Source organism: Carettochelys insculpta, chromosome 25 (assembly GCF_033958435.1).
Source record: "Carettochelys insculpta isolate YL-2023 chromosome 25, ASM3395843v1, whole genome shotgun sequence".
Classification (NCBI taxonomy): domain Eukaryota; kingdom Metazoa; phylum Chordata; order Testudines; family Carettochelyidae; genus Carettochelys; species Carettochelys insculpta.
In genome coordinates this window covers 13304919-13319419 of record NC_134161.1, presented here as the reverse complement: position 1 = coordinate 13319419, position 14501 = coordinate 13304919, and the positions used below count along the sequence as shown (strand labels likewise).

At 46.5% G+C, this 14501-nt stretch overlaps 1 protein-coding gene across 5 annotated transcripts in view; it reads left to right on the top strand.

Moving 5' to 3' along the window:
* NFRKB (nuclear factor related to kappaB binding protein) overlaps positions 1–14501 on the top strand; it is a 34312-nt gene extending 19811 nt beyond the window's left edge. For all 5 annotated transcript variants that reach the window (XM_074976908.1, XM_074976904.1, XM_074976903.1 and 2 more), the window contains 10 exons: positions 642–748; positions 1259–1382; positions 3376–3455; positions 4213–4433; positions 4567–4849; positions 6366–6587; positions 7601–8386; positions 10310–10416; positions 11477–11612; positions 12826–14501. In XM_074976908.1, coding sequence (XP_074833009.1) covers positions 642–748; positions 1259–1382; positions 3376–3455; positions 4213–4433; positions 4567–4849; positions 6366–6587; positions 7601–8386; positions 10310–10416; positions 11477–11612; positions 12826–12951 — 2192 coding nt within the window. In that variant the 3' untranslated portion in view covers positions 12952–14501. The remainder of the gene's footprint in view (positions 1–641; positions 749–1258; positions 1383–3375; positions 3456–4212; positions 4434–4566; positions 4850–6365; positions 6588–7600; positions 8387–10309; positions 10417–11476; positions 11613–12825) is intronic.

Genomic DNA, 14501 nt, shown 5'->3' with positions numbered 1-14501 from the left:
GGTTCTAGGGGGATTTGACTCATGCCTGAATGCATTATGATACTGCCTCTTCAAGAAGTGGTGTTAAATCTTCTGGGAGAAGGTCTCAAGGCTGTCCCAGCACAGACAGATAGCCATGACTCATAGCTGCCTCTTCCCTGTAACCATAGTTTGTAGACAGTCTTGGTTGGTTGTGGGCTTCAGTTGTTGAAACAGTCATTCTCTATGGATTTACAAGAGAAGTTTCACGCAGGAGCAAATGTTAGTGCTGGTGGTATTTTGCTGTAGACCATTATAGAAGACTGCCTGCAGATCATGAGCAGCCCTAGGGCTCCGACCCAATTTCCAGAGTAGCCCCTGTTTTGTAAAGTTTGGGTACAAAAGTTGATTGAGAGAGCCAGCACTTGCATCCCTGAGTTAGTGCCCCCAGCCCACAAGCCTCCAGCAGTTGAAGATGCTGCATGATTTACCTGAGCTGCCTTTTGCCCTCTGTAACAATATCACTGTGCTGGGTTCTGGGAAGCTCTCTTCAATCAAAGGGAAGACTCCATATGGGTGAGATGGGGAGACAAAAGAAGAAAATATAAATCAAAGGGCTTGAAGGCAGCTATCTAGATTTACACCTGGAGCCATGACTAAGCCTAATTTTGTTGTTATCTCAGTTCGTGATGCTGCAGCCCGCCTTCCTAATGGAGAGGGAACTCGTGCTGAAATCTGTGAGCTGCTTAAAGATTCCCAGTTCCTGGCTCCCGATGTCACCAGTGCCCAAGTAAGTTGGATGACGAGTCTAGATGGGGATGGCTAACATTTCTGAGCCTTGGAAACCACCATTCCCTTGTAAAAATCCATTGAGGAGCATAGGCAATATTTGGCGACTGACACAATAAGCCCCCAAAACTTCTGGCTTATGGAGATGAAAATGGAAGCTGCACACAATTTCATTGGGCCATCACAGTGCCTCTTTGAGCTCTGCATGGCCAAAACAAATCTGAAGTGTGGCCCACAGATGAATATTTTGTCCACATTTTGGCTACAGAGCTGTGGCTCACAAGGACTGAATGTCTCAGCTACGTGAAAGCTGTTTGTTGATTTGAGTAGACAAACAGCAGCCTGTGTTCTCCACAGGCTGCACCTCCTTGCTCAAATGAGGTTGGCTAATTGTCGTTAGTATTTTTATGCCAGATAGGGTCAGCCTTCAAATTCCTGGCCATTTGTGCATTCAGCTGTTGATTGAGCAAAGTTTGGTTAGATTTAGTCGACTGGGTTTACTGTTTTCCAGGTTAATACAGTTGTGAGCGGTGCTCTGGACCGGCTACACTATGAGAAAGATCCCTGTGTGAAATATGATATTGGACGCAAATTGTGGATATACCTGCACCGGGACAGGAGTGAGGAAGAATTTGGTAGGTGCTTGCTGTAGGGTGTGGAGTAGCATCTTGACTGAACTTGTTTGTGACACTTTAAAGTAGTGTTCAAAATCTTTAGAGGAATATTTGATAGTGTTGGTGTCAAGTGAAAAATGTCCCGGCCTGTTAATATAGCAGTGGCTCTGAAAAAGACTGGGGGATTGTGGTAAGTACAGCTGAGTGAGCTCCCGGTGTCATGTCCTTGCCAAAAGAGCTAATAGAATCCTGGGATGAATAAACAGCAGGAGGAGGAGGAGAGATGTAACTTTACCTCTTTATTGGTCACTGGTGCTGGAATCCTCTGGCCAGTTCAGGAGCCCCCAATTCAAAAAGGATGGGGATAATTTGGAGGGGGTTCAAAGGAGAGCCATAAGAATTCTTAGAGGATTAGAAAATACGACTGATTGTCAAGAGACTCAAGGAGTTGAGCCTATTAGCATAACAAAGCAAAGATTATGGGGTGACTTGTTCACAGTCCTTGAATACTAAAGATGGTGTTCAGCCTAATGAAAAGGGTGTAACACAATCCAGTGGCTGGAAGTTAAAGCTAGACAAGTTCAGCCTGGAAATGAGGTACAGGTTTTCCAAACGATGGAACAGCTGGAACATTTCACCTGACATAAAGGTGGATTCTCCACCCCTGACAATTTATAAATCAAGAGCAGATGATTTTTCTACAAGATACGCTCTAGGAATTATTTTGCCTACATTATAGAAGAGGTCAGAATAAATCAGGAGTCTGCAGCCTGCAGCTCCAGAGCCACATCCATCTCTTTAAGCAGCCATTCGCGGCTCCAATACCGTTGCCGCTGACTCCTCTTGCAGCTCCAGAGGCTGCCGCTGCATAAACAAAAAAACTAAATGCAGTTGCCCACTTTTAAACCAACTGAACTTAGGGGTGGTTTTTTTTTTTTTTTAAGAAGTTGTCAGCTTCTGAAGCTGCTGAGCAGTCAGCTCTGGCAGGGAGCCTGGAAGAGAAAGCTGGCAGGGCAGGGAGCAGTCCGTAGTACATGTGGGAGGAACGCTAAGCCCACAGGAGACCTGTGGGGTCAGGGTGGCTGAGCCTGCCCCTGCTGGAGCCACCCAGCCATGCTGAGGAAGAGGAGGAGGAGGCGGAGGCAAGGGGGAGCAGGGAGAGGCAGTGGCGGCAATGGAGGAGTAGCATTGTCTGAGTCAGGTTAATCCTGGGGATAGGGGAGGGGGTTGGGGCTGAGAGGAGTTAGGCCTGGGGATGTGGGGGACAGTTAGGGGCTCAGAGGGGTTAAGCTTGGGCATAGGGGCCAGATTTGGGAGCTTAGGCAAATAAACCCTGGAGATGGGGGTAACTTAACTTTCTGTGTGCGCTGTTCTTAAAGTAGGGGTGACAAAAAGTACGATTTGATGCTATTTATGAAGGACTGTCTCATAATCACATGCGTTGCAGCTCTTGAAGTATTGTTTTTGTAACTGAATTTGAAAAAAAGGTTCTTCTCGCTATTTCGGTTGTAGACCCCAGCCTAGATGGTTACAATGGTCCCTTCTGGCCTTAGAATGTATGAAATCTCTTAAACTATTAGATAGTAGAAATTTTTAAAATCTTACTTTCACCTTTTATGCTGTTTGTTTGCTTATCTTGGGTATTGAAATTAATTTAGTCAGTTTCATGTCCTTTAGTCACTTTCTGGTCTTCATGACACCAGCCCATTAGCTGTTGAGCCCTGATCAAAATATCAGGTTGAAAGACTTGAATGTTCAGACGAGTGATGATCCATGTGCAAGGAATGTGTACATGCAGCTGTAGGAGATGCGCACTCATCTTCTTTTTCCACATGAAATTCCATCATGACCAAACTTTCAAGTCTTTTAGTCTGGTATGTTTTTTGTTGATCAGTAACTGATAGCTTTTGTCATGTCAAAGACAAATCTGAAGTGGATGAAGGACCATCTTTAATTCTGCAACCTTGGTTTTTCTTTTATTTGGGCATTGTCCCCAATCTGTTCCCATTTGCAGAACGGATTCACCAAGCACAAGCTGCTGCAGCAAAAGCCAAGAAAGCCCTCCATCAGAAACCGAAACCTCCTGCCAAAGCAGTAAGTTGCCTTGAGAAAGTGTGTGGCACAGAAGTTTCAGGGAATAGGATGGCTTGGGGAGTGGGATACTGAGATTTTCAGCTTGATCCTATTGGTTTAAATGTAGTCCATGCTAACAAGCCTGCAAATTATTAGTCTGGAGTTAGAATCAAATATACAGAATGACTCACTGAATCTGTCCAGTTCCCAGTAGGCAACTGTTTATTGTCCAAAATGCCTACCACAGTCACCGCTAAGGGTCATCAGTGGTGGAGGACTCAGCAGTGAGGCCAATGAAATGGAGCTATGCATCCTTCTCTCAAGGAAGGTTGAGACTCATTGGTTGGCCAGTGTGTGTGATGCTTGTCCTGCCTCTGTCCGTGCCGGACTTGAGCTGTGGATAAACAGAGGACTTGGTTCTCCAGGGCTGTCTCTCCAGCATTTTGTATTAACGTTAAATAATTGTTGAGCAAAATTACTTCCAATTAGCAAACTAGTCAGTAGGCAGTGAGAGGTGGGAGACATGATGGAAATCATACACTAAAAAATCTGCATACATCCACCACTACTGAAGTGCAGTCACACCTGAAATCAGCTGCAGTTACTGTGTGCCACATTGGGAAGGGAGGAGAATTAGACTGTAACACCTTTAAGGGTTCATTTGTCAGCACAAAAACCGAGCGTTTCCATTTTCTAATGTCACCTTCAATATCCCTTCACAGTGAGCTACTGCACTTGCTTCTGTAACGACCTTCACCCCAGTTGTGCTTTGTTGCAGAAAGCTGGTAGCAAGGAGAGTTCAGTGAAAGTGTTCCCTAGCACCTCTTCAGAGCCAAGCCAGCTGAGCCTCAGTGACTCCAGCATGCCACCAACCCCTGTGACTCCAGTGACACCCACCACACCTGCATTGCCAGCGACACCCATTTCCCCCCCTCCCGTCTCTGTGGTTAGCAAAACTGTTTCAAGTGCTGGACCGGAGCCAGCTAAGCCTAGCCAAAGGTAATGCTTCCCCCTGTACTGTGTGTTCCAGTGTCAGCAGCGAACAAGCCCAGTGCTTGAGCCACAGGCACTGTTAGATTCTCTTGTTGTCTTTATTGCTTGATTAACCCTCTGACTTTCCCTTTCTCCATAGCGTTCTCTTGGTGTCATCTCCTCCCATGCCCCAGCTTGGGACGTTGCTATCTACAACTCAGAGTGCTCAGACACAGGCTGGGCCACAGCCACCTCCAACCAGGGTAGTAAGCCATACCTCCTCCTCCTCGGGCCTCCCACAGGTCCGAGTGGTCACTGCACAGTCCAGCCTCCCACCTGTGTCCCAGCAAGCCCCAGCAGTGGTAACTCAGCAGCAGCAACCTGCATCGGTGCCTCAGATCCGTGCTCCAGCTACGGCTGCACAAACGAAAGTGCCGCCTCAGGTGAGAATATTCATGGTGAGACAGCCCAAGTAGTGTTCATCTGGGTCTCATAGCATTCAGGAGGTGATGTACACGAATCACTTGTCAACTGCTGGTAGGCAATCAGATCTGAGGTAGGGCTAGAGCAGCGTAACAGTTCTTCACTTTTATCTCTCACTTATATAAGACCGTAAATTTACATAGACATTTACAAAGATAAAGTGGCCTGAAATGCTTACAGTCAAAGATAGAGTAGACAAATGAAGGCAAGAATAGACCAGAAATTCAGGAAAGGTGGCAAGTGGAGGTAACATTGGCAGAAGGTTCCTGCAAGAAGTAGATTTTAAGGAGCATAAAGGGACAGTTAGCGGAGATGAGGGGGAGACCTTCAGTGCTGGGAGAGAACATACAAGGTACAGACAGAACAAAAATGAGAGTGGAAAAAGGTAGAGGGGGAGTGTAAATAGGTGAGAAGAGAACAGCAGGACAGACAAGATTGTGTAGGGACCTGGAGCTCAAATGCAAGACTCTGGAATTTAGTGAGTGAGTGGCTTTCTGTCTGAGAGGATGGTGCCCGTACTCAGTGACAGAAGTAGAAGTGATGGTTTCATTAGTGAGTGGTGACTAAACCCTTTGAAGACAATCAACTTGTTCTGTTTGTGCAGCAAGCACAATAGAGCCCCTATTTTCTGGCTAGGGCTGCTGCTGCAATGCAAATGATTACTAAGTGATAGTCAGGAAACGACAAAGGCTTTAACAATGGCTGTTGTCAAATGGAAATGTAGCAATGGGGCTTACCAAAGGATGGAGAGAGAGGAATCGATGATGAGGTGATCAGGAGGGCAGCAGAAGGTAGTGGAGTGGGAGTGAAGACAGAGAATGGGACAGGATCAGGAGGAAAGATGTTGTGGAGAGAATGAGAGCATGACGGAATGTGCCTGCGGAAATGTCAGGGGAGCGCAGAACATGGTGGTTGAGAGAAAAGGGAGTGCATCTGGGGACAGGGTATGTGAAGAGAGCACCTCCTGAAGTTATGGGGTCAATTTTGGTTGGGCAACATAAAATATCTCTGGTTTGAATTTGGCCAGGTCAACAGGGTTGGTGTTTTTAACTTGTGCAGAGCCACATGACATTTTAAAGCATGACCATGCCCTGGGAAGGATGGATTAACCTACTGAGAGGTCATCCAAGAAAAAAGTGGCATTCTGACACAAGCCACTGCCTGCACACATTCCCTAGCTTGGGAGGATGTCAGCAGCTTGTTTAAATGAGGTGAAACAGTTTTTGTGGGTACAACATTTTAGCCCAATAAACTTGGCAGTGCACATCTTTGTTTGGGGTAACTTCTTCCAGGCCCTCTTAAACAAGAGTTTCACGGAGGGACATAGTGAGTGTAAGCATACGGGTTGGGGCAGGGAGAAGAGTTGAAGGCCTCTTGGACAGTGTGGAGACAAGTGGAAGAAGGACACAGTAGCAAAGTGAATACCTTGTCTGTGTGCATGCATTTTGGTTTTTTGCCTTCACTTTTTTACATTAGGCTGTTGTGACCATACCAGTGAAAGCCCAAACTAGCCCAGCGCAGGTGCAACGGCCGGGAGCATCTGTGACAGGACAGGCAGGTATCGCTGTGACAGCACTCTCTGCAGCCCCTAGCCCTGCTGCAAAGCCAGCAACCAGCTCCCCAGGCACTTCTGCACCAACCTCCTCCTCTTCCACCACTGTCCTCCAGAACGTAGCTGGCCAGAATATAATCAAGCAGGTGAGAGGGACAAATGGGGAACTGGGCTGCAACTCACTGTTTCTTGTGGCTAAACAGAGGGCTTTACGTATCCAGATGTGAAAGGGAACCTTCCTGCTGGGAAGGGTTGGTTGTGCAGGCAGGTTCAGGCAATTGGCAGTTTGCTATATTTGGGCCTAGCTTTCAAATTCCTGTGCATGCATTTGGTCACACTGTAAGTGAGGACATGGGGTTTGTGTGCATGGCGCACAGACGCCCAATGGACATTTCTTACTCCTTTAGTTAACAGCCCAGGAAGCTTACATGTTCCCTCCTCCTCAGCATGACTTAAAGGAAACTGGTATCTATCTGTGCTCGACCTCTGGTGTGCACAGGGAGAAAAGTGCCAGCTAAAGAGTCCTCAATGCCATTTCCAGCAGTGGCAGTGCTCTCTAAAAGCCTGCTGGAGAATTGGCTGCATTCTGATGGAGACGAGGGAAGAAGGGTGCCATTTGCTGAATATCAGAGAGGGAGCCGTGTTAGTCTGTATCTTCAGAAACAACGAGAAGTCCTGTGACATCTTACAGACTAACAGGTATTTTGGAGAATAAGCTTTCATGGGTAAAGACCCGCTTTATCAGGTGCATGAGTAGGGGGTGAGTTTCAGAGCAGGATTTAAAAAGGGGGCTCAGTAAAGGGGAGGGCCAGAGGTGACAAGGCCTCTTCAGTCAGAGTGCAAATGGCCCATCATCAGCAGTTCATGTGGAGCTGTGAACATCAAGAGCAGAGAAACTGCTTTTGTAATGGGCCCACCAGTCCCTGTTCAATCCTTGATTGATGGAGTCAAATTTGCAAATGAATTGCAGCTCAGAAATTTCTCTTTCCATTTTAGTTTTGAAATTTTTTTTGTAGGGCTGTTACTTTTAAATGTATTAAATCTGCTGAAACATCTGCTGAATGATACCAGCCTGCTGGGAAGTTCTGTTTGTATCTAGCTGCATCTCAAGCCATTTCCTGACTGGATATAACGTAATTGTGCCTCTTTGGTCTTCCAGGTGGCTATTACAGGGCAACTTGGCATGAAGACCCAGCCTGGAAGTAGCATCCCACTCACGGCTACTAACTTCCGGATCCAAGGCAAGGATGTGCTGCGACTGCCTCCCTCTTCAATCACCACGGATGCCAAGGGACAGACTGTGCTGCGCATCACCCCTGACATGATGGCCACGCTTGCCAAGTCCCAGGTCACCACAGTCAAACTAACTCAGGACCTCTTCACAGCAGCCGCCGGAAGCAGCGCTAGCGGGAAGGGCATCTCTGCAACGTTGCACGTGACCTCCAATCCTGTCCAGCCTGCTGATTCCCCAGCCAAGACTAGCACAGCCACTTCTGCTTCTCCTAACCCCACTGGGACCACAGTGGTTAAAGTGACACCTGATGTAAAGACAGCAGAGTCGCCCAGTTCAGCTTTCAGGCTGATGCCTGCTCTGGGCATGACTATGGCAGAGCAGAAGGGCAAAGCCATTACCACGGTAGCATCTACTGAGGCTAAGCCAGCTGCCACCATAAGAATTGTGCAAGGACTAGGGGTTATGCCACCGAAAGCAGGGCAGACTATTACCGTAGCCACTCATGCCAAGCAAGTGCCCTCTTCTTCTTCAGTGAGCATGCCTGGCACAGTTCATACCTCAGCAGTTTCTTTACCCACCATGAGTGCTGCAGTGTCCAAGGCTGTCGCTGCGGCCTCTGGGGCAGCTGGCACTCCCATAACCATAGGAACAGGCGCCACTGCTGTGCGGCAGGTACCAGTGAGCACCACAGTTGTATCCACATCCCAGGCGGTAAGTGGCTCACTCTGTCCCTGAGTGTCAGGGTGAGAAGGAATAATTTCGCTCTCCCTGTCTGCTGAAACATCCCAGATCCCCTTAATTAGGGCACTAACTGGTCTTTAAAGCAAAGAATGTTTTAGGGCTAAGCAGCTCTTAAGTGTTACACTGGAACCAATAGCAGGCATTGTGGTGGAAAGAGGGGTGATTTCTGGCTGCTAGGAGGCTGGTTCATTTCGGCCATCTGATCCTCTTGCTGTTTTGCAACCCAGCCTCAGGCCAGGAGTTCACAGGGTAGAAATGGGAGAGATGCAGGAAGGTGCTGTGGGGCACCTGCTATGGATCTTAGAGCTGCTCTGTTTAGAGGTAAGGAGAGCGCAACTTTATTAGCTCAAGAACGTAGCACAGTGCATCTTGCTGATGATCTGGTGGTACATGTGTGGAGGTTATGGAGTATCGGAAGCTCCTGTTATAAAGGGAGTGGAGAAGAGGAGGGAGAGGAGAACGGAGATGATGATCCTCCTCCTGTTTCAGAGAAGAACTGTTTCATAAGGTCTCACGGGCTTACCCTGTCTGTGAGCTCAACTGCAGAAAAGTTACAAAAAAACTTGAATTCCAGTTTATAAAATGTGCCAGTCACTTATTATACATGTTAATGGGAAAAGATACCGAAGGGAGTCAAGACACTAAGGATGAATTTGCTGAATTAGTTTTAAGGATGACTCATCTCAGGCTGCTGTTTACTGTCCCTCCCCCACCCCAATACCTCACCCTGTTCCAAATAGGCTTCTTTAGTCTGGACAAGATCCAGGACCAAAATGGGCTGCAGGGAGATGACTTGACACTGTCTGTTAGCACATTGTTCCAGCTTGATTGTCATCCCTAGCAAAATACTCATCCAGATGGAAAGCTAAGACGCAAGTACTCTGCAAGTTGGATGAAGGTTGTGTTATGAGATCCTGCATAACTTCCACAGAAGCTGTTGCAGAAGCTGAAGATCAGTTAGTTGGGTACGGGAGGGTACAGATGAGCTTTTAGGTGTCAGAGATGCCATGGGGGCAGTCTGTGTGATGGGCCCCAGTACCTGGATATCAGAGCAATCAGCAGTGAAATAAGTATATTTGATAAATGAAATTTGCATCTTTAAATTCAACATTAATACTTTTACTGCGGTAAGTAAGAGTAGCTTTCAGCTCTCATTGTTATAGGCTCTCTGTAGATTCTGGTAGACATCATTACATTGGCATATTTTCGGTTCACAATTTGGAACGCTTTCTTTGCAACCGTAATGCCTTGAATATTTATTTAATGGAGGCTTGTAGGATAAAACATGATTCTGCAGCTAATAACATGGTCGCAGGACCTGGAAATATACTTGGGCCTTGGCTAAAAACTGCCTTCAAAACACTGATGGAGTATGTCTTCCTTCTCTTGTTAAGGTAAGCTTTCTCTGACAAGTTGGTCACTACTGAGGTAGTGGAATAAACTCCTGTATCTTGTAGCTCTGCTCTACGAGCCTCTTTTGCGCCAGATAGGATTCTCTGGAACATTTGCCTCCTGGAACGGTGTCTCCTTGGGAATTTCATATGATGCTGCTTATGTTAAGCTGGGTAGTTAGTAAAAGTTAATGCCATCGTTTCAGAGTTTTATTGCCAAGAGGTCTTAGAAGAGTGTCTCAGTATGTCTCAAAGGCAACTAGGTAAGCAATGTTATAACAGTTGAGGCTCTCAGGCGCCAAATGTTGAACAAAGTTAACTTAACACTTCCCTGGGCTATGGTGACAGGGCTGAGCAAGCAGAGGGGTACGTAGGGTGCATTTTAATAGACTGGAAATGAAACAGATTTCCTCAGCAAGCTGAGAACTTTTGTTTCCAGGTAGGCTCTTTACTGAACTCTCCATTACTCCCAGTATGATGTAATATTCTTCCACTTCTCTAGGGTAAACTGCCAGCTCGAATCACAGTGCCGCTGTCCATGATCAGCCAGCCAGTGAAAGGCAAGAACGTGGTGACAGCCCCCATCATCAAGGGCAACCTTGGGGCCAAGTGAGTAATCTGCAGACTTCTAGTTACCTGCATCTCCGTTTGTTCCCTAAGTGAGGTGGTGAGGTCCCTCACAGGGCTGGGGTCATAGAGATCTAGAAATAGAGGTTGGACAGGACTGAAGTCCACCAGTGCATGGCACAGTCACAGGAAATTGAATGGTTATGCCCATCTTGCATGACATGAAGGTAATTCCTGATTGGTGCTGCAGGGGAGGGCACCTCTAGATCATCCCTCAAAGTCTGTGCTGGAGGAAAATTTGTCCTCTACTCTGAATTCAGCTAGCAGCTCACCTCTGTGCACATGAGCAAGATGGAGTATCTAGTCATGCTCATAATCTGAGGCTCTGTCATCATTAGAGAAACTAACACAAGTATAACTGCGTCTACATAGATCGCATCAGCATGCAAGTAACAGTCCATTTTCGTTTTTTTGAATCCCCGTTGTGTCACGCTAGCCAGCATGTGTACGGCATGAAATTTCACATGCCAATTGTGTTCTACATTATCTAGGTGGGTGCTTCATTATCCACTGCCTGGTTAGACTGACCCAGAGACAGGAAGCAAGGATGACCCTCAGAGCTGCCAACATTGCAGTCATGTGACCAGCCTACATTTCCTTCTGCCGTGCAGCACGGTGAATCTTAGCATAAACTATTTGTGCTAATCTGTCAGTACAGTCCAATGAAAAACTTAGAGCCAGTGATAAGTAAGGTTAGTGACTTTCATCTCTTAGCAGCCAAAGAGCAGTTCAGTCCATGACCAGAGCCTCAGATACATAAATACTTTCATACCAAATCAGCCATTACCGCATTTAGCTCTGAACAGATACTCTGTAACAGAACCTATTACCATTTGCATTTCCAACTCCTTCTGAAAATACCCAGAGTTTCACAGTGACTGAGTAACTCTTGAATGCCAAGGTGGTCCCAATGTCTTGTGCACAGCTAATTCAGGAGCTACATGCAGGGCTATATGGAGAGTTCTGGGATGAGTGTTAGAGAGTCCAGTTGATTCAGCGCCTATGCATCATTATTGACCTCTCCATTGGTTTCTATCTGTAGCATCAGCGGCCTGGGTAGAAATATCATCCTCACCACCATGCCAGCTGGGACAAAACTGATTGCTGGGAACAAACCAGTGAGCTTCCTGACAGCACAACAGCTACAACAGCTGCAGCAACAAGGCCAGGCTACACAGGTAAGGATACTTGGCAGTACTTACGGGTCTGCCCATTCACTCTCCACTGGAGTGGCACCTCCACGAAGGTCTTGCCCATGAGGACACAATGAGGGTTCCTTGGACGTGGATACCCAATCTGCAAATGTATGTCTGTGGTGTTCGCACTGAGCACATTTAGTTTATCTCCCCATTTCCTTCCATTTATAGAACATCTGGGTTTAGTTTGTTTTAAGTCTTAATAGCATGAGCTGTTGGATGATGAAAAAGAACAAGATTAACATCAGTAAGCAGATGACATGCCAGCTGTTCTCCCTCTGCCCTGCCGGACCCTAAGAGAATTTTTTTAAGCTTGCTGATACTTTGCATTTCTCTAGCACTTTCCAGCCCAAGATCTGCAGCTTGGACTGTCCTGAGGCAAATTGCATCGTTCTTGGTGCCTCAGTTTCCCACCCATAAATGGGATATAAAAATATACTTGAACCTCTTTAATCTGCCAATCTTGGGAAACAGGGTGTGACAAACTAAATAATTTGCGGGATCAGAGAGGGCACTGCGAAGTCTGTTCATGAGGGTTATGGGATGGAGAGCTTATCTGGCACCACATTCCCTGGGGCACTCATGGCTCCATCCTCCCCCTGCTCCCAGGCACCCACCTTCCACCACCCTGGCAGCAGTGGGGGGAAAGGCTCAGGGGAATCATGTCTTTGCACTGCCAATCCCCCAGCTGGGGGAAGGAGAGCAGCAGCACACAGTCACTTGCCAGGGGTCCATACCACAGATGTTACCAAAGTAGGGACACCTGGAGCAGGGAGGTTCATGTGTAGTCTCTGTGGGTTGCAGAGTACTTGGAGAGCCTGTGATAGGAGGGCTGTTGAAGTCCAGAACATTGAACAGATGAAATTCCTTTGTTCAGCAAGTAAAGCAGCTGAGATTTGGGATTTTGTTCAAATTGGTGGCTAATCCTTTTTCCCCAGGATCTCTCTCTGGTCACCTGCGCCATTGGAGACCATCACTGGCTACATTGAACTTCCCCTTGCCAAACCGTGTAGTCAGTGCCTTTCAGTATCGCTCATGTGGATGAATTTTTAGAGTAACTTTAATGCTGGCTGCAACACAGGTGAAATATATGCCCTGAATTAGTGCTGCTGGCCCATTGGGATTGATGCTGTATGTGCAGTGTGACGACATGTTGTGCTCCTGTGTGAATTTAATACTCTTTCATTTCACACAGGTGCGAATTCAGACAGTATCGGCCTCTCATCTCCAGCAGGGAACAGTTTCGGGATCTACCAAAGCAGTCTCCACTGTGGTTGTGACAACAGCACCGTCTCCAAAACAGACTCAGGATCAGCAGTGAACGTGAGCTGTGAAAAGGGATCATTTTCCCAGAGCTCTCCTGGCCCTATTATCCTCACCCATCCATCACCAATCAAGGCTTCTTTGATGCTAACATGGACCCTCCAGATCAAGAGGCAGAGATTGGACTGGAGTCCCACCTCTGCCAAATGAAAAATCTGTTCCTTGCTTGGAATCAGAATTGTGGTATCCAGTGGAAACCTCAGTAGAGCAACATAGGCTTGGGAGGATAAGAGCCTAAATACCTCAGTTGAGAACTGTGAAATCCAGCTCTGTAGTAGTCACTAATTGGAGATTTCACTCCTCATTATTCTCTCTCTCTGACTGCCTTTTGCAAGTGGGAGTGTGCCTTGCTGCCATTACGTTATGTTCTGGGTTGTCTGATTCAGCCTGGGCTCTTTCTTAAGAAGTGAAACTTACTGCTAGAGGAGGAGGGATTCAGTAACTCTATCCAGTCATGGACAAGCCTCATTCTCAATCTTGGAGTCCAGCTGTCTGTTCTCTTTTGCTCCTGCAGAGGTGGCTGATACTATTGTAGGACTTAGCCTATATGTGGGTACAAATTCTGTATGTATATTTATTATATAACCCCTTAAGACGTCTCTCACTTCCCAACCCAGATCCCTTATTGTCTGTCACCGCTGTGTCACATTTCCAGAGGCATTTTCCCTTTGTTATTCTAGCAAAGGCCAGATAGAGGAGTCCTTTCCCCTTTGCATGCCTGATGAAGATCTCTGCTGTAAAATAACGAATAATCATTGGTGGAAGGGACTCTGCTTGGATGAGAGTCTGGCTGCAAGTGAGTTCAGAGCAAGGGAATAGGAAGAAAGGTCTGCCAGGGAATTTTGCTTCTCAAATTTCTCAGTGACTGATCATCAGCCAAGAAGACTACGGAAGCCTGTTTAAAAGGAAATGAGGATGAGTTTTCAGTTTTATATGAGTTGCATTCACTTTGATTCAGTGAAGAGTTTTAACTCATATTGACGCTGGCCTGGCCTTATTTGATTTTTATCTCTTTGATATTTATCTTAATGCACAAGTTGTTGGGATTTTACATGTTCTATATCGGGATGAACTGACTTCTGCTCCCAACTCTGACATCACTGGAGTCTTTCTCTGAAATAGTCCAAAAGAAGTGTCAGGATACAAAAAGAGACAATGCAGAAAGTGCTTTTGTAACCTATGCCCCAGAGATCTGTTCACTCTCCCACTTAGATTTGACTGAGGCCTCCCTTTGTTCTAAACAGAGCATTTCATTGAGGCAAGGAAAAAGTTGCTGCTATGCTGTCATGAAGTGTAGTGTGATTATACAATCTGCTAAGGGCTAATAGACTCTAACTGTATAACAAGATTTCTTTAACATTGTTCCTCTTGTTTTTAATATGCTGTTTGCCTTTGATACTGTCATTGAATATAGTCTGTTTAAAAAAGAAAACCTTGTTGTTTGCGATCTTTGCTGAGCTGAGTTCTTGAGGCTGGATTCTGCTTGAAGGCCTCAGATGTAGCTACACGTTGTGGCTCAGATACCGTTGACCTGAGGCTTTTGACTGA